Below are 20,259 nucleotides of genomic sequence, written 5' to 3' on the forward strand. Positions count from 1 at the left end.
GGTTGTTAGAGGTCATATGATGACACCATGTACCAAATTTCAGCTGGATCGGATGAAATTTGTTTCTCTTAGAGTCCCCGCAAGCCAAATTTAGGGGGTCCGTTTATATGGGGGCTATACGTAAAAGTGGACCGATATCGCCCATTTGCAATACCATCTGACCTACATCAATAACAACTACTTGTGCCAAGTTTCAAGTCGATAGCTTGTTTCGATCGGAAGTTAGCGTGATTTCAACAGACGGACGGACGGACATGCTTAGAACGACTCAGAATTTCACCACGACCCAGAATATATATATACTTTATGGGGTCTTAGAGCAATATTTCGATATGTTACAAACGGAATGACAAAGTTAATATACCCCCATCCTATGGTGGAGGGTATAAAAATTTTGGCAATTAAGTTCTTAACTGGCATATGGAATATATAGACAAGATGACTGCTATGTCCATAATACGATTTAAAAGTTCGTTAGTTAACGGAACACTAAAGGAGCTTCATGAAAATGGGGGTTAAATACATTTAATATCAACTTATTTATTATTAACTCTATTTCATTCGAAAATCTAAACATACTAAATATCTGATATATCAATCACGGCCTACAATCATTTTAGTGATTAAATTGCCCATTAACTAATTGAGTGCGTATATCCAACACTCATATCGAAAGTATACTTTTAATTTGTTAATAAATTTTTGTAACCTATATATGTATGTTATGTCACATATATACCATGAATTTTGTCTCCCATTTAAAAGTAATGTATCGTCTTACAATAAATCAGTAATGTTTCGACCGGTGATAGTAATTACAGCCTTTTTGGTTGTAATGACATTACAACAATCAGAAACAATGGACTATTATTTTGCAAATTCTATGGAAAATATTTACGCTACGGCAGATAGCTGTAAATTCTATGAATCCTTGTTGGAGGGGATACACAATGAGAAATCATTTGACACAATCCTATTGATTGTATATCAAACATGGCACAAACAACATAATAATTACAAAGAATGGCAAATATTCTTTAGATATCAAATTTCATCATTGCCCAGAGTTATAATGACACCGGATCAAAGTTTTTTATATGCAGACTATTTTAATTCCAACATTCTGACAGTTCTTATGATTGACCTCGAAGACAAAAACACAATGAACAAAGACATTGCAATGGATACATTGGCCAACTCATTGGATTATATGCGCCAGAGCAGAATTTTAATTGTGGCTTTAGAATTAACAAACAACTCAAAAGATTTTAAGCACTTTTTATTAATCAAATGTGAAAAATATAAAATGACAAATGTCATTTTAAGCATTCGTAATCGTAATTTGAACACAGTGTCGCAGAATCAATATTATTTACTAAAACCTTATCCTCTATACCATTGGCAAGACGAAATTTTGCAAGGACATAAAGACAACGAGTTCTTTCCTTCCCATTGGCTTGATATGAAAAATAAAACTGTAATAACTTTCCCTGAGCAAAGTCCTCCAAATACAATCGTTTTCAAGGACCCTCAAGGTCAAATACACCTAAGTGGTTATATAGCTCATTTGGTTATGCTATTTGCTGAACACTATAATGCCCATTTGCATATGTATCAACCTTTGGAAGTCGGTAATGCAATTCATTTTAAGGCCAATGCCAAACTGGTTGAGGAAGGTTTTCTGGATATTCCCATGTCGACAAATTTTGAAAAATCTTGGCGTAACATATCAGATGTAGTAGAATTAAATTATTTGGCCATAATGGTACCTCTGGCTCCACAATATACCATTGGCGAGGTGCTACCATTGCTACTAAATGGATATTTATTTCAATTGATTATAATAATAACTGTGATTTTATCCCTGCTACATACATTCATCGATTATATGTTCGAAGGAGCCTGGAAATATTTGCATTGTTTAATTAATCCATATGTTTTGCCCGGAATGTTGGGTCAATCATTTGCTATTGCACCTCGTCTAAAACATCTTCGAGGTGTGCACATAATTTCGCTACATATAGGATTATGTGGACTTTTTATATGCACATTATTCTCTGCTGATGTACAAAGTCGTTTTACTTCACCTCCCTTTCATGGTCAGATTTCGAATTTAAGTGATCTCCAGCATACACCTATACAACTTCTGGTCGAACAAACCGATGCTATATTTATGAAAAGTTGGGTAGAACGCCATAAGAATATTATAACGATTACCGGCAATAGAACTCTATTCCTAAATCTAAGGCAAAATTTTAATATTAGCTATGCATATTTAGTGCAAACAGGCATATGGAATATTTACAATTGGAGACAACAATATTTTGGTAGAAATGTTTTCCATACACCCGAAGCCATGAAACTCGAAACTTTATTGATATGGGGCTTACACTTGCAGCATAATTCCCCCTATAAAGAGCCTTTGAATCGTCTCATACATATTGCCCATGATACAGGATTAATAAATGCCTGGCAGGCCAAAACCTATAGAGATATGTCGAACTTGAAATTAGTGCCACTAATAGATCCAACTCCAGAGAGAAATTCCCGAATTCTGAAAACCTATGATTTATTATGGTTATGGATATTAATGGCAAGCAGTTGGTTAATTAGCCTATTGGTATTCCTTTTGGAATTACTAGTGAGTTATATCTCGAGAAAAACATTAAAGCTAAAGAAATTTAAATAAATTTTATACTTTGTAAAATATTTAATTTTCCTTATTAATAAATTAAGTGAATTGAAATAATAATTTTATTGTACAATTACAGAGGTATTTGGAAGCCAGTGTTATTCAATGGGCCTGCAATCACCGTTTCCACTCCAGCCTATATTATATATCAATATTTTATGTCAACAGAAACTTTTGTCAAAATTTTATTTCTATAGAAAATTTTGTCAAAATTTTATTTCTATAGAAAATTTTGTAAACTTTTTATTTTTATAGAAAATTTTGGCAAAATGTTATTTCTATAGAAAATTTTGTCAAAATTGTATTTCTATAGAAAATTTTGTCAAAAAATTATTTCTATAGAAAATTTTAACAAAATTTTATTTCTATAGGAAATTTTGTCAAAACTTTATTTCTATAGAAAATTTTTGTCAAAATTTTACTTCTATAGAAAATTTTGTCAAAATTTTATTTCTATGGAAAATTTTGTCAAAATTTTATTTCTATGGAAAATTTGGTCCAAATTGTATTTTTATAGAAAATTTTGTCAAAATTGTATTTCCATAGAAAATTTTATTTCTATAGAAAATTTTGCCAATATTTAATTTCTATTCAAAGTTTTCTATAGAAAGTTTTGAAAAAATTTTATTTCTATAGATAATTTTGTCAAAATTTTGTTTCTATAGAAAATTTTGCCACATTTTTGTTTCCGTAGAAAATTTTGCCAAAATTTTATTTCTATGGAAAATTTTATTTCTATAGAAAATTTTGTCAATATTTTATTTCTATTCAAAGTTTTCTATAGAAAATGTTGTAAAAATTTTATTTCTATAACAATTTTGTCAAAATGTTTATATAGAAAATTTTGTCAAAATTTTATTTCTATAGAAAATTTTGTCAAAATTTTCTTTCTATAGAAAGATATAACAAAATTTTATTTCTATAGAAAATTTTGCCACATTTTTGTTTCTGTAGAAAATTTTGTCAAAATTTTATTTCTATGGAAAATTTTATTTCTATATTTTATTTCTATTCAAAGTTTTCTATAGAAAATTTTGTAAAAAATTTATTTCTATAGACAATTTTGTCAAAATGTTTATATAGAAAATTTTGTCAAAATTTTATTTCTATAGAAAATTTTGTCAAAATTTTATTTCTATAGAAAATTTTGTCAAAATTTTATTTCTATAGAAAATTTTGTCAAAATTTTATTTCTATAGAAAATTTTGTCAAAATTTTATTTCTATAGAAAGATATAATAAATTTTATTTCTACAGAAAATTTTGTCAAAATTTTATTTCTATAGAAAATTTTGCCACATTTTTGTTTCTGTAAAAAATTTTGTCAAAATTTTATTTGTATGGAAAATTTTATTTCTATAGAAAATTTTGTCAATATTTTATTTATATTCAAAATTTTCTATAGAAAATTTTGTAAAAATTTTATTTCTATAGACAATTTTGTCAAAATGTTTATATAGAAAATTTTTGTCAAAATTTTATTTCTATAGAAAATTTTGTCAAAATTTTATTTCTATGGAAAGATATGACAAAATTTTATTTCTACAGAAAATTTTGTCAAAATTTTATTTCTATAGAAAATTTTGCCACATTTTTGTTTCTATAGAAAATTTTGCCAAAATTTTATTTCTTAGGGAGATATGTCAAAATTTTATTTCTATAGAAAATTTTGTCAAAACTTTATTTCTATAGAGGATTTTGTCAAAATTTTACTTTTATAGAAAACTAGCGTAACCCGGCCCGCTTCGCTGCGCCTTCCGAAGCGTATTTGGAGGAACATTTTGCGTTAACTTAGTCAACTATATCCTTCGTGCTGAAAACAAATTCGAAAAGATTTGAATTCTTTTAAACAAATCGGACTACTTGATTTTGCGTTTATAGGTACAAATACGGCGGGAGAGGGTGTACCTTCTTCTATATTTCTTGTGAATTTTAAGTGTGGTTTGTCAAGGAAAGGTATCCTTCTCCTCAACATATCTGAAAATTAAGCATTATATTATAATAACATACAAAGAATTACTGTTTCCCATCCAATAAATCGGAAAAGGCAAAAGTAGTAAAAAATTTTACCACATTAACATTTACTAAAATGTTGGAAAATAATGCACCCTCTACGTTGGCTGCCAATTTCATGTAAATTTAAGTTCTTTACTAAAAAGAAGTCTGGCAGAAGCCTGTGCAAAAATCATAAAATTATGTACCGAGTTCCCATTCACGGACAACCCTCTACTTTCAACTTAAGAAAAAAAAACGGACAAAAGGGAACCCTCTCTTTACTAATAAGAAGTCTGGAAGAAAGAAGCCTGTGCAAAAATCATAAAATTATGTACCGAGTTCCCATTTACGGACAACCCTCCACTTTTAATTTAAGGGAAAAAACCGACAAAAGGGAACTCTCTCCCCACCATCGCTCCACTCTGACCTGATATCGGACTATCACGTACTCTATATTAATTTCGCAACTACTCCCTATAAATTCTATCCAAGTAAATCGACAAAGTTTATTTCAATTTTCCCCTTCCCCAACCAGACATCGAAAAATCATATATAAATTTAAAAATCATGTATAAATTTCATCACCTCCTCCCACGTTCCCTGTAAATTTCAAGTAGATCGGAGATGTTTAATTTTTGCTCTATTGTTTTAAAGGGACGTCACTTTCCCCGATACAATATCGACAAACACCGTAGTGAATAGCACCCTAACCTTCCCTGAAAATTCTTGAAACTTTCCTTCAAGTGTGGGGCAATGAAGGTTGCCTCTTCATTTATAACCTTTTCCCCCGCTTCCTTTGTAAATTTCAAGAAAACTTAAATTTTTTTATATTTCATGTTAGCCTGATACCGAAACAGGCAATTGACGTCCAAATGCATTATATCTAATTATACAATTATTTTTCGAGCTTTATGGACAGATATAAATTAAGGAACATGGTTAATAGAGCCATTTTTTTTTTGCAGTTTTAGAGGAGGACCACCTCCCCGACCAAATGTCGAAAAGCGTATCTTTTGTAAACGTCCCAGAAAATGTCAAGCAAATTATAAGCCTAAAGGGGCGGCCTCTCTTCCGTCCAAAAATCACAAAATCAGGTATCAACTATTACGGTTGACAGAGGTTACGATCTCTCCCCAGTCCTCTGTAAATTTCAAGTAACTCGGTAAAGTTTAATTGTTTCTCTGTATGTACTTAAGAGAAGGGGATGTCTCCCTATGCCCTTTTATTTTTATTAAAAAATCAGGAACCTGATATAAATTTCATAACCTCACCCATTTTTCCGTAAAATTTCAGTCGGGGGAGTTTAGTTTTGTTTTCACTGTACTTTAAAAAAAGTCGGGCAAAGGGGTGGCCCCCTCCCCGACCAAATATCGAAAAATGATGTAGCGGATTTTTGTCTAGATGTCAACCCCAACATTCAATGAAGATTTCATGCAAATCGCATAATTTTGTTCCAAGTTTCAAAAAGTAAGGCAAGGGGGAGGTCCCCTCCCCGTCCGCATATGAAATCATCAGGTACCCCATAATAATTCCATAACCTCACCGCATGTTCTCTTTAAATCTCAGATAATTAAGAGAATTTTAGTTTTTTCACTGTACTTTAAAAAAAGTCGAACAAAGGGGAGGTCCCCCTCCGCCACCAAATATCGAAATATAAAGTAGCGGACCTTTGTCTAGTTGCCAACCCCAACCTTCAATGAAAATTTTAAGCCAATCGGTCAACTTTGGTCCAATTTTCAAAAAGTCCGACAAAGGGGAGGTCCCCCTCCGCGACCAGGTGTCAAAAAATGAGGTACCCTATTTTCACCACATGAACATCCCCTATGATCTCTGAAAGTTTCAAGTAAATCGGTTCAGCCGTTTCGGAGCCAACTCGGTTCATACAAACAAACAAACAAACAAATAAACAAACATAGATTGAATTTTATATATATAGATTTTATCAAAATTTTATTTCTATAAATACCCAGCAAAAAACATTGGAAGTTCTTCCAAAGGAACAAGAAATATTGCGAATTTGTTCAAAATATTTTAATTCAAACGTTTCGGACAAGCGTTAGAATGCATTTAAAATCATAAAAAATTATAAAAATTATTTATTTGTCAAAATGTGACAACATTTTTTAATTCACATCCAACACACTGAATTGGAATCAGAGTGTAAGAAGTGATACAAATTCAGTGCAACGGCTGTTGAAATGGTGTACGTCCTACGGTAAGCCCGAGTTAAATTCATCGCCAATTTTGCACTTTTTCCGGGTCCAAAAAGAACATTTTCACTACTTTTTTGGCGACGCTTTTTTATTGGGTAATTTTATCAAAATTTTATTTCTATAAAAATTTTGTCAAAATTTTATTTATCTAGAAAATGTTGTCAAAAATTTATTTCTATGGAAAATTTTATTTCTATAGAAAATTTTGTCAAAATTTTATTTCTAAAGAAATTTTTGTTAAAATTTTATGTCTATAGAAAATTTTGTCACAATTTTATTTCTATAGAAAATTTTGTGAAAATTTTATTTCTATAGAAAATTTGTAAAAAATTTATTTCTATAGAAAGATATGTCACAAAATTTATTTCTATAGAAAGTTTTGTCAAAATTTTATTTTTTTTTAAATTTTGTCAAAATTGTATTTCTATAGAAAATTTTGTCAAAATTTTATTTCTATAGAAAATTTTGTGAAAATTTTATTTCTATAAAAAATTTTTGCAAAATTTTATTTCTATAGAAAATTTTGTCAAAATTTGAATTCTATAGAAAATTTTGTGAAAATTTTATTTCTATAGGAAAATTTGTCAACGGCTGTTGAAATGGTGTACATCCGTCCTACGATAAGCCCGAGTTAAATTCATCGCTTCTACGCTATTTTTGCACTACTTCCGGATCCAAAAAGAACATTTGCACTACTTTTTTGGCGACGCTTTTTTTATTGGGTAATTTTATCAAAATTTTATTTTTATAGAAAATTTTGTCAAAATTTTATTTCTATAGAAAATTTTGTCAAAAATTTATTTCTATAGAAAATTTTGTCAAAATTTTATTTCTAGAGAAAATTTTGTCAAAATTTTATTTCTAAAGAAAATTTAGTCAAAATTTTATTTCTAGAGAAAATTTTGTCAAAATTTTATTTCTATAGAAAATTTTGTCAAAACGTTATTTCTATAAAAATTTTGTCAAAATTTCATTTCTATAGAAAATTTTCTCAACATTTTATTTCTATATAAAATTTTGTCAAAACTTTCTATAGAAAATTTTGTCAAAATTTTATTTCTACAGAAAATTTTATTTCTATAGGAAAATTTGTCAACATTTTATTTCTATAGAAAATTTTGTCAAAATTTCATTTTTATAGAAAGTTTTGTCAAAATTTTATTTCTATAGAAAATTATGTCAAAATTGTATTGCTATAGAATTTTTTCTCAAAATTTTATTTCTATAGAAAATGTTGTCAAAATTTTATTTCTAGAGAAAATTTTGTCCAAATTTTATTTCTATAGAAAATTTTCTCACAATTTTATTTCTATAGAAAATTTTGTCAAAATTTTATTTCTATAGAAAATTTTCTAAAAATTTTATATCTATATAAAATTTTGTCAAAACTTTCTATAGAAAATTTTTTTGTAAAATTTTATTTCTATAGAAAATTTTGTCAAAATTGTATTTCTATATCAAATTTTATTTCTATAGGAAAATTTGTCAACATTTTATTTCTATAGAAAATTTTGTCAAAATTTTATTTTTATAGAAAGTTTTGTCAAAATTTTATTTCTATAGAAAATTATGTCAAAATTGTATTTCTATAGAAATTTTTGTCAAAATTTTATTTCTATAGAAAATTTTGTCAAAATTTTATTTCTATAAGAAATTTTGTCAAAATATTATTTCTATGGAAAATTTTGTCAACATTTTATTTATATAGATTTTTTTTTCAAAATTTTATTTGTATAGAAAATTTTGTCACAATTTTATTTCTATAGAAAATTTGGTGAAAATTTTATTTCTATATAAAATTTGTCAAAACTTTATTTCTATAGAAAAATTTGTCAAAATTTTATTTCTATAGAAAAGTTTGTCAAAATTGTATTTCTATAGAACATTTTGTTAAAATTTTATTTCTATAGAAAATTGTGTGAACATTTTATTTGTATGGAAAATTTTGTCACAATTTTATTTCTATAGAAAGTTTTGTCAAAAGTTTATTTCTATAGAAAATTATGTCAAAATTGTATTTCTATAGAAATTTTTTTGAAAATTTTATTTCTATAAAAAAATTTGTCAAAATTTTATTTCTGAAGAACATTTTATAAAAGCTTTGTCAAAATTTTATTTCTATAGAAACTTTTGTCAAAATTTTATTTCTATAGAAAATTTTGTCAAAATTTTATTTCTATAGAAAGATATGTCAAAATTGTATTTCAATAGAAAATTTTGTCAAAACTTTATTTATATCGAAAATTTTGTCAAAACTTTATTACTATAGAAAATTTTGCCATAATTTTATTTCTATAGATAATTTTATCAAAATTTTATTTTTATAAATAATTTTATCAAAATTTTATTTCTATAGAAAATTTTGTAAAAATCTTATTTCTATAGAAAATTATGCCAAAATTTTATTTCTATAGAAAATATTGTCACAATTTTATTTCTATAGAAAATCTTATCAAAATTTTGTATCTGTCGATAATTTTGTCAAAATTTTATTGCCATAGAAAATTTTATCAAAATGTTATTTCTATAGAAAATTTTGTCAAAATTGTATTCCTTAAGAAAATTTTTGTGAAAATTTTATTTCTATAGAAAATTTGGGGAAAATTTTATTTCTGTAGAAAATTTGGTGAAAATTTTATTTCTGTAGAAAATTTGGTGAAAATTCTAGTTCTTAGAAAATTTCCTCAAAATTTTATTTCTATAGAAAATTTTGTTAAAATTTTATTTCTGTAGACAATTTTGTCAAAATTTTATTTCTATAGATCATTTTCAAAACTTTGTTTTTTAGAAAATTTTGTCAAATTTTATTTCTATAGAAAATTTTGTCCAAATTTTATTTCTATAGAAAATATTGTCAAGATTTTATTTCTATAGAAAATGTTGTCAAAATTTTATTTCTATAGAAAATGTTGTCAAAATTTTATTTCTATAGAAAATTTTGTCAAAATATTCTACAAAATCTACCAAAACCATCAAGAATTCTACCAATCTACCAAACAGTAAAAATATGCCATTTATGGTAGAATTCTACAACCATGCATGAAATTCGTCATTTTCGATTTCTCATAATTTTCATTTACTTGTGATTTTTGGTTTGTTAAATGAAGCTTAAATATCAAGGCTTCAATGCAACTCTACTCTCCCATTAGCAGGTCTGTAATTAGTGGCTGGCCCACTCCACGCCAATAGAATTTCACATAAATCAATCACGGCCTACTATTACGTTAGTAATCAAAATCCCAATTAACTATTCCAGTTCTATATCTTACAATCGTATCAAAAGTATACATATGTTAATCGATTACGGTAACCTCCTACATATCATGAATTTGGTCCTTCATTTAATAAGTAGCATTTTTGACCTAAAATAAATTAGTAATGTTGCGAACGAAATTTCAAAATCCTTTGGAAAATATTTCTACGGCAGATATTTAGCTGTAAATTCTATGAATGAGAAATCATTTGACACAATTCTATTGATGGTAAGTCAATCATCGCATAACCATTACAAAGAATGGCAAATATTCTTTAAATATCAAACTCCATCATTGCCCAGAGTAATAAAGGCATCGGATCAGAGATTTTTATATTATTTATATTTATTCTATTTTTATATATTATTTCTATACAATGTTTTCTCAAAATTTTATTTCTATAGAAAATTTTCTTAAGAAATTTCCTATAGAAAATGTATGAAGGAATATGATCATCTCAAATTTATTTCAAGAGGTGGCAGCCCGATGCATTAGTCTCACTTAGACTATTCAGTCCATTGCGATACCACAGCGGTGAACTTTTCTCTTATCACTAAGTGCTGCCCGATTCCATGTTAGGGTCAATGACAAGGGACCTCTTTTTGAGACATATTTGAGGTGATCATACACTTTCTCTGCGTGGGGGCAAGTGACACATACTGCAAATGAATGCTATGAAATGAGGTTATGGTTGCAATATAGTTTCAGTATTGTCTGATGCTTATATCCCAAACTACGCCATCTATAGTCTATTCCGCGATATTAATTTGCTATATATACCGCTACTGTTTCGTTCACAACTGTTGTTTTCTAGCAAAAAAATGTTTGCTTTGAAATTACACAAACCCGCAACAATTTCTCAGTTAGAATTCGATTGTTCTGGGGAGCAGTCGTAGCAGCTTGACAAATATTGGAAATCGATTTTGTGATTTTTAAATTTGTAAATATCACGGAGCGAGCATATATTTTAAATCTTAAGGGAATATAGTTTTTGAAAACTTTAGGTAAGTTAATTGTGATTTTATAAGTAATTAAAAAAAATAAAAATAAAATCAAAGCAAAAAGTATCAAGTTCAAAGTTTTTGATATTGATGTTGCTCTTTTTTTTTTTTTGATAGAAAAAAAATTGGCAAATTCTCAAAAAGAAATGTGAAAATCACAGTGTTAAATCAATTGACAAAATCAAAAAAAAAACAATCAAAATAAAAGCAAACAACAACAAAAAAATACTTCCGATTTCCCATGTATAATTGGTAAAAAAACCAACAAAATGTAATTTTTGTAAAAATAAAAACAAAACACAATTTTGTGTGTTTTTTTTTTTTTTGTAGTAAACCAAAAGTGGCCGTAAAGGGTTTTGAGTAGTGTTAATTATCTTATTGAACTGAGTTAAAAGGAAAAACAAAAATATGAAATAAAAATTTACTACCTACACGCAAAAAAAAATAATTCTTTCCTCCCAAATGAAAATTTAGACAAACAAATATCGTTTCCCATTTACTCTTCGCTACAAGGAAGTTTGTTTGGAAGAAAAGTGGATACTTTTTTATTCTTTTGTAGGATGTAAAAACAATTTCATAAAGACTATGTCAACATTTTTTTATTCTTTTGTAGGATGTAAAAACAATTTCGTAAAGACTATGTCAACATTTTTTTTCTTTTCCGGCTAATCTTCCCTCACGTCCTTCTTCTACTTTCACGAGATTTTTTTAGTTCTTAGCACCTTTTCCTGTAATACAAAAAATGTAGAACAAATTATTCGATTTTATTTAAATTTATCCTTTCGCCTGGACGGAGAATCAGACCGCAGACCATCGAGTTTTTAAGCCAACACACTATGCACTGTGCTACGTATCTGTTATTGTCATTAACAGACAATTACCGCTATAGCCATCAACCCACAAACAACGCAAACAGTCAATATTTATATAGCATAGTTTTGGGCACCCACGAGCCGATGTAAATAAACTTTATTTAACAGAAACATACATTTATTCGGCCACCATGGAGCAATGGTTAGCATACCTGCCTTGCATACAAATGGTCGTGGGTTCAATCACTGCTTCGACCAAATAGCACATATACATATATTGCCAAAAATGTTCGGGAGATTCCGAAAAGATGTTCGACATTACATCGTACTATATAACATTTTTACTATGAACCTTCAAAATGTGTCTTATTAAAGACTGAAAGTCAGAAAAGAACAGTGATTGATATAAACGAAATGGACTGTGGTGTTGGATAAATTTTGTTTTTGATTGCAAAAATAACAAGTAAGGAAAGTCTAAAGTCGGGCGGGGCTGACTATATTATACCCTGCACCACTTTGTAGATCTAAATTTTCAATACCATATCACATCCGTCAAATGTGTTGGGGGCTATATATAAAGGTTTGTCCCAAATACATACATTTAAATATCACTCGATTTGGACAGAATTTGATAGACTTCTACAAAGTCTATAGACTCAAAATTTAAGTCGTGTAATGCACTAGGGTGGAACACAATGTTAGTAAAAAAATATGGGAAACATTTAAATCTGCAGCAATTTTAAGGAAACTTCGCAAAAGTTTATTTATGATTTATCGCTCGATATATATGTATTAGAAGTTTAGGCAAATTAGAGCCATTTTTACAACTTTTCGAGTAAGCAGTGGCGATTTAACAAGGAAAATGTTGGTATTTTGACCATTTTTGTCGAAATCAGAAAAACATATATATGGGAGCTATATCTAAATCTGAACCGATGTCAACCAAATTTGGCACGCATAGCTACAATGCTAATTCTACTCCCTGTACAAAATTTCAACAAAATCGGAGTTAAAAATTGGCTTCTGTGGTCATATGAGTGTAAATCGGGCGAAAGCTTTATATGGGAGCTATATCTAAATCTGAACCGATTTCAATCAAATTTGGCACACATGACTATACTACCAATTGTACTCCTTGTGCAAAATTTCAAGCTAATCGGGATAAAACTGTGGCTTCTGGGTCCATATAAGTGCATATCAGGCGAAAGATATATATGGGAGCTATATCTAAATCTGAATCGATTTCAACCAAATTTGGCACGCATAGCTACAATGCTAAATCTACTCCCTGTGCAAAATTTCAACCAAATTGGGCCAAAACTCTGGCTTTTAGGACCAGTGATTGATATAAACGAAAAAAAATTTCAACCAAATTGGGCCAAAACTCTGGCTTTTAGGACCATATTAGTCCATATCAGGCGAAAGATATATATGGGAGCTATATCTAAATGTGAACCGATTTCAATCAAATTTTGCACACTTGACTACACTACTAATTGTACTCCTTGTGCAAAATTTCAACCAAATTCGGCCAAAAATCTGGCTTCTGGGGCCATATAAGTCCATATCGGGCGAAATATATATATGGGAGCTATATCTAAATCTGAACCGATTTCAATCAAATTTTGCACACTTGACTATACGACTAAGTGTTATGTTTGTACAAAATTTCAAGCAAATCGGTACAAAACTCTGGCTGCTAGGTCCAAATTAGTGCATATCGGGCGAAAGATATATATGGGAGCTATATCTAAATCTGAACCAATTTCTTCCAAAATCAAAAGGGTTCTATTCTGACCCAAATTAAGAACATATGCCAAATTTGAATGGACATAAATTACGATCTAGACTTTGATCACAAAAATGTGTTCACAGACAGACGGACGGACGGACGGACAGACGGACATGGTTATATCGACTCAGGGACCCACCCTGAGCATTATTGCCAAAGACACCATGTGTCTATCTCGTCTCCTTCTGGGTGTTACAAACATATGCACTAATTTATAATACCCTGTTCCACAGTGTGGCACAGGGTATAAAAATTGTGTAGCAAAAAAAATTTTTTTGGTGATAAAAGTTAGAAATTTTCGAAGAAATTCAAAAAACTCTAACAAAAGAAAAAAAGTGCGTATTAACGCTGTACTCCATAGGAATACGCCATTTGTGGATTTGAAACATAAAACAAATTTTCAAATTTATTTTATATTTTTATAATTTTTACTTATTTTAATTGAAAATATTTTATACTCTTGCTTCGTTAATTTAGGTCTATATACATAGAGGTGTTATGGAAAATTTCACAACAGAATTTAATGGAACACTGTCCCATCATTTGGATCGTGGTCAATATTTCGAAATAGAACTACAGACTATTGAAAATGCAAAGAAGTAAGCAAAATTAATTTAATTTAAAAAATGAAAAATAAATTAAATTAAATTCCGTACACGTAACGTCATATTTGTGTTACTCATTACAGATTCCATATATCATTGGCCAAAGAAAAATTGAATAAAAATCAAGATGCCGATATTGGCCTATATCTTCTGGTGAATCTGGCCGAAAAGAAAATATCAGCAAATTCACGATATGGAGGCCAATGGGTGAATGGCATAGAAGAACACTGTGATATTTCGGATGCCCTAAAGGATCCCCTTAAAATAACCATACATCTGTGGGAGGAAAGTTTCAATGTTGCCATTAATGGAGATCACAAAATTCGCCTTTACTATTGTGGTAATATTCACTTGATCGAAGCAATACAGGTCGAAGAAGACATCAAACGTATAACCAGAATTGATCATCGTAACACATATCCCAAACCATGGCCTTTATGGTGTCGCGTCCATCATAGTGCTCTGGGCGAGAGGGACTATTTTAGCAGTGATGTACCACGGCCACCCTATCAGGGTCTTATGGTGGTCATACGAGTTCGATGTTTTGGTGAAATGGGTCGTTTGAATATCAATACCAAACATGAGGAAAAGGGCAAATTATTTGCCCATTTCTGTATACGTTTCGATGAGAATGTGGTGGTATGCAATAGCATGCAGGATGGATTGTAAGTAATAGGCCTTTTTTTCGTCCTCCATTGTTTAATCCATGTCATATGTAACCATTTCTTATATTTTCAGATATGATGACCACGAGGAACGTGCCAACAGTTTCCCATTTGATTTTGCCCGAGATTTTCGCATTGGCATAGCTTGTGGTGAAAAGGCTTTTTTGCTTGCTGTCAATGGCTTGAATTTGTGTACATTTACCTATAGGAACTCGGAGGAGTGTCAATTGTCCTCTGTTGGAGGCTTCAATATAACCAGCACTCGAGGTTTACAGTTTAAGGTCACCGAATTCGATTATGTTCAATTGAATGGCCCTGAATGTAAAAATTACGAAATGCAGACATTCAATTGAAGGTTTGAATTTAATTTCATTGTTGTTGTGAAAAATTCGGATTACCGAAAAAAAAACAAAATTATTAATACATATAAATATTATATAGGGAAATATTATTCAATAAATTAGATTAAAAAACAAACAAATTAATTTTTCGGTTATTTTTAAAAATTTGGAAACTTTGCTTAGAATTATGAGTTGGTTCTAATTAGGGCTGTCATTCGGGATTGATTATTAAAAATCTCTGGATTCGGGATTTCAAAATATTGAATCCGGGATTTTTCGGGATGCCGAAATTTTTGGACATTCTTTAAATATTGTGATTAATAGCAACCTAGAGTACCAAAAACTTATGGTACATTATAGCAATTTGGCTTAAATAAATTTTACTAACAAAAAACACACAACAAACAAATATAAGAGCAAATTAAAAAATATCCCGAATATTCCGAGATTTCGAGACGGGATTTATGCCGAATGACAGCCCTAATAAAACTAAAATAACTTTAGGTATATTTGCTAGAAAATGCTGCATTTTGTCATGAACTCATTACTAATGATTTACTATCGAACACCTAAACAATTGGTATTCCACAGACTCTGGTTTTCGGGATATCAATATGGGATTTTTGACGATTCGTTCGTCTAGAGGCGAACGGAAATTCCATGAGCAGTAAAATTAACCTGTCATACCTGGCATAATATAGGCGACAGTGTGTACCAGGGATGGAAAATACGATTTTTAAGAAAGTACAAAAAAGGTATTTTTTGAGCGGAAAGGTACTTTTTACTAAATTTCAACAAAAATTTCACTCGAAAATTATTGTCAAGAGACTAAATTTTAAAGAAAATAAAATTTTGACAAAATATTCTATATAAATAAAATTTTGCAAAAAAAATCTGTAGAAAACAAATGTTGTAAAATTTTTTCTATAGAAATAAAATTTTGCAAAAATTTCCTATAGAAATAAAATTTTGTCAAAATTTTATTCCTACAGAAAATTTTGTCAAAATTTTATTTCTATAGAAAATTTTTTTAAAAATTTTATTTCTATAGAAAATTTTGTCTAAATTTTATTTCTATAGAAAATTTTGTTAAAATTTTATTTCTATAGAAAATTTTGTCAACATTTTATTTCTATAAAAATTTTGTTAAAATTTTATTTCTATAGAAAATTTTATCAAAATTTTACTTCCATAGCAAATTTTGTCAAAATTTTATTTCTATAGACAATTTTGTCCATTTTTTTCAAAATTTTGACGAAATTCTCTTTTATTTTTTGTCAACATTTTATTTCTATAGAAAATATTGCCAAAATTTTATTTCTATAGAAAATATTGTCAAATTTTATTTCTATAGAAAATTTTGTCAAAATTTTATTTCTTTAGAAAATTTTGTCAAACTTTTATTTCTATAGAAAATTTTGTCAAAATTTTATTTCTATAGAAAATTTTGTCAAAATTTTATTTCTATAGAAAAATTTGTCAAAATTTTATTTTTATAGAAAATTTTATTTCTATAGAAAATTTTGTCAAATTTTTAGTTCTATAGAAAAATATGTCAAAATTTTATTTGTAAAGAAAAATTTGTCAAAATTTTATTTCTACAGAAGATTTTGTCAACATTTTATTTCTATAGAAAATTTTGTCAAAATTTTATTTCTATACAAAATTTTGTCAAAATTTTATTTCTATACAAAATTACGTCAATTTTTTTTCTTTTGGAAAATTTTGACAAAATTCTATTTTATTTTTTGTCAACATTTTATTTCTATAGAAAATATTGTGAAAATTTTATTTCTATAGAAAGTATTGCCAAATTTTATTTCCATAGAAAATTTTGTCAAAATTTTATTTATAGCAAATTTTGCCAACATTTTATTTCTATAGAAAATTTTGTCAAAATTTATTTTTTAGAGAACATTTTGTCAAAATTTTATTTCTATAGAAACTATCGTCAAAATATAATTTCTATAGAAAATTTTGTTAAAATATTATTTCTATAGACAATTTTATTTCTATAGAAGATTTTGTCAATTTTTTTTATAGAAAATTATATTTCTAAAGAATATTTTGTCAAAATTTTATTTCTATAGAAAATTTTGTCAAAATTTTATTTCTATAGAAAAATTTGTCAAAATTTTATTTCTATAGAAAAATTTGTCAAAATTTTATTTCTATAGAAAAATTTGTCAAAATTTTATTTCTATAGAAAAATTTGTCAAAATTTTATTTTTATAGAAAATTTTATCAAAATTTTATTTCTATAAAAAATTTTGTCAAATTTTTAGTTCTATAGAAAAATATGTCAAAATTTTATTTGTATAGAAAAATTTGTCAAAATTTTATTTCTACAGAAGATTTTGTCAACATTTTATTTCTATAAAAAATTTTGTCAAAATTTTATTTCTATACAAAGTTTTGTCAAAATTTTATTTCTATAGAAAATTTTGTTAAAGTTATTTCTATAGAAAATTTTGTCAAAATTTTATTTCTATAGAAAAATTTGTCAAAATTTTTTTTCTATAGAAAATTTTGTCAAAATTTTATTTCTTTAGAAAATTTTGTCAACATTTTTTTTATACAAAATTTTGTCTAAATTTTATTTCTATAGAAAATTTTGTTAAAATTTTATTTCTATAGAAAATTTTGTCAAAATTTTATTTCTATAAAAAATGTTGTCAAAATTTTATTTCTACAGAAAATTTTGTCAAACTTTTATTTCTATAGAAAATTTTGTTAAAATACTATTTCTATAGACAATTTTATTTCTATAGAAGATTTGGCCAATTTTTTTTTCTACAGAAAATTATATTTCTAAAGAAAATTTTGTCAAAACTTTATGTTTATAGCAAATTTAGCCAAAATTTTATTTGTATAGAACATTTTGTCAAAATTTTATTTCTATAGAAAGATTTTTTAAAATTTTACTTCTATAGAAAATTTTGTCAAAATTTTATTTCTATAGAAAAATTTGTCAAAATTTTATTTCTATAGAAAAATTTTTTAAAATTTTATTTCTATAGAAAATTTTGTCAAAATTTTATTTCTATAGAAAATTTTGTCAAAATTTTATTTCTATAGAAAATTTTATTTCTATAGAAGATTTGGTCAATTTTTTTTTCTACAGAAAATTATATTTCTAAAGAAAATTTTGTCAAAACTTTATGTTTATAGCAAATTTAGCCAAAATTTTATTTTTATAGAACATTTTGTCAAAATTTTATTTCTATACAAAGTTTTGTCAAAATTTTATTTTTATAGAAAATTTTGTTAAAGTTATTTCTATAGACAATTTTATTTCTATAGAAAATTTTGTCAAAATTTTATTTCTTTAGAAAATTATTTTTCTAAAGAAAATTTTGTCAAAATTTTATTTCTATAGAAAAATTTGTCAAATTTTTTTTTCTATAGAGAATTTCATCAAAATTTTATTTCTATAAACAATTTCGACAAAATTTTGTTTCTATAAACAATTTCGACAAAATTTTATTTCTATAGAAAATGTTGGCAAAATTTTATTTCTATAGAAAAATTTTATTTCTGTAGAAAATTTTGTCAAAATTTGAATGCTATAGAAAATTTTGTTAAAGTTATTTCTATAGACAATGTTATTTCTATAGAAAATTTTGTCAAAATTTTATTTCTATTGAAAATATTGTCAAAATTGTATTTCTATTGAAAATTATATTTCTAAAGAAAATGTTGTCAACATTTTATTTCTGTAGAAAATTTTGTCAAAATTTTATTTCTATAAAAAATTTTGTCAAAAATTTTATTTCTATAAAAAATTTTGTCATATTTTTTTTTGTATAGAACATTTTGTCAAAATTTTATTGTTTTATTTAGAAAATTTTGTCTTTTTTTTTGCTATAGAAAAACTTATTAAAATGTTATTTCTATAGACAATTTTGTCAATTTTTTTGGAAAATTTTGACGAAATTCTATATTATTTTTTGTCAACATTTTATTTCTGATGGAAATTTTGTCAAAATTTTATTTCTATAAAAAATTTTGTCAAAAATTTATTTATGAAGTACCATGAATTCTACGAATCTACCAAACAGTAGAATTCTACCAACTGTGGCAACCGTGATTTCTATACTACGGAAGTCTTTGTAAGCGGATATACAAGTAAAAAAAATTAAAATTGAGGAGTTGACAAACAAAATTTTATTTCCTTTAAAATTCAGTCTAAAGGACCCCTTGGCAATAATCTAATCCAATGGAATTTTTGTTGAAATTTAGTGAAAAGTACTTTTTCGCTCAACAAAAATACCTTTTTTGTAATTTTGTAAAAAATGTATTTTGCATCCTTACTTGAAGCCAGTATTAAACTACCGTGCGACATCTACTTGTCAAGTTGTGTTTCACAATAATCTTTAACAAACACCCTATGATATGAGTCATTGCTTTGTGGTAATCAAGCTTTCAAGCATTGATCTTTTACTTCAACGTAATATCACACATCTTTCACAGGTGCATTCTCGTTGGGTTGTGAAATTAGCTAAAACCTGCCCATCAATGGAATTGGCAATCTTTTTGATCAGATCATTGTTTATATTGAGTGGTAACGCTCTATCTTGAGGATAATTTATGTATGGGCATTTCCTTAAAAAAAACGCAAATAAAATTTGTCCATATGTTATGACCAGAACTGGGATTGGTCCATACACACCAGGACTAGCCCTGTTCCGGTCATGGGGTTGGTCCGCTTTCCTTAAGGCAATTACAAACACATATCGTCATATTATTACAATATGTATTCGTGCTTATTAGCCGAGTTGTTAAAAAGAAAAAGATACCAATCTATACAAATTGATTGTACACATATTTCATCGCTGGCCAATTCGAATTTCCATAACCCTTAGTATAGATCTGGAGAGGGGAGATGAT

The 20,259-nt window shown here is 27.5% G+C and overlaps 2 protein-coding genes across 2 annotated transcripts; both read left to right on the plus strand.

Moving 5' to 3' along the window:
• The first annotated feature begins 793 nt into the window (after window positions 1–793).
• LOC142224469 (uncharacterized) lies at window positions 794–12,090 on the plus strand. The gene is made up of 4 exons (XM_075294242.1): window positions 794–2,641; window positions 10,064–10,122; window positions 10,327–10,456; window positions 12,028–12,090. Exons 1-4 carry the CDS (start codon window positions 794–796, stop codon window positions 12,088–12,090), a joined length of 2,100 nt encoding a protein of 699 aa, XP_075150357.1.
• LOC142223551 (32 kDa beta-galactoside-binding lectin lec-3-like) lies at window positions 11,032–15,509 on the plus strand. The gene is made up of 4 exons (XM_075293431.1): window positions 11,032–11,157; window positions 14,236–14,357; window positions 14,447–15,028; window positions 15,102–15,509. The coding sequence occupies exons 2-4, from the start codon at window positions 14,257–14,259 to the stop codon at window positions 15,379–15,381; spliced, it is 963 nt and encodes a 320-aa protein (XP_075149546.1). The 5' UTR covers window positions 11,032–11,157; window positions 14,236–14,256; the 3' UTR covers window positions 15,382–15,509.
• The last annotated feature ends 4,750 nt before the right edge of the window (window positions 15,510–20,259 follow it).

Source organism: Haematobia irritans, chromosome 2 (genome assembly GCF_050003625.1).
Source record: "Haematobia irritans isolate KBUSLIRL chromosome 2, ASM5000362v1, whole genome shotgun sequence".
NCBI lineage: Eukaryota > Metazoa > Arthropoda > Insecta > Diptera > Muscidae > Haematobia > Haematobia irritans.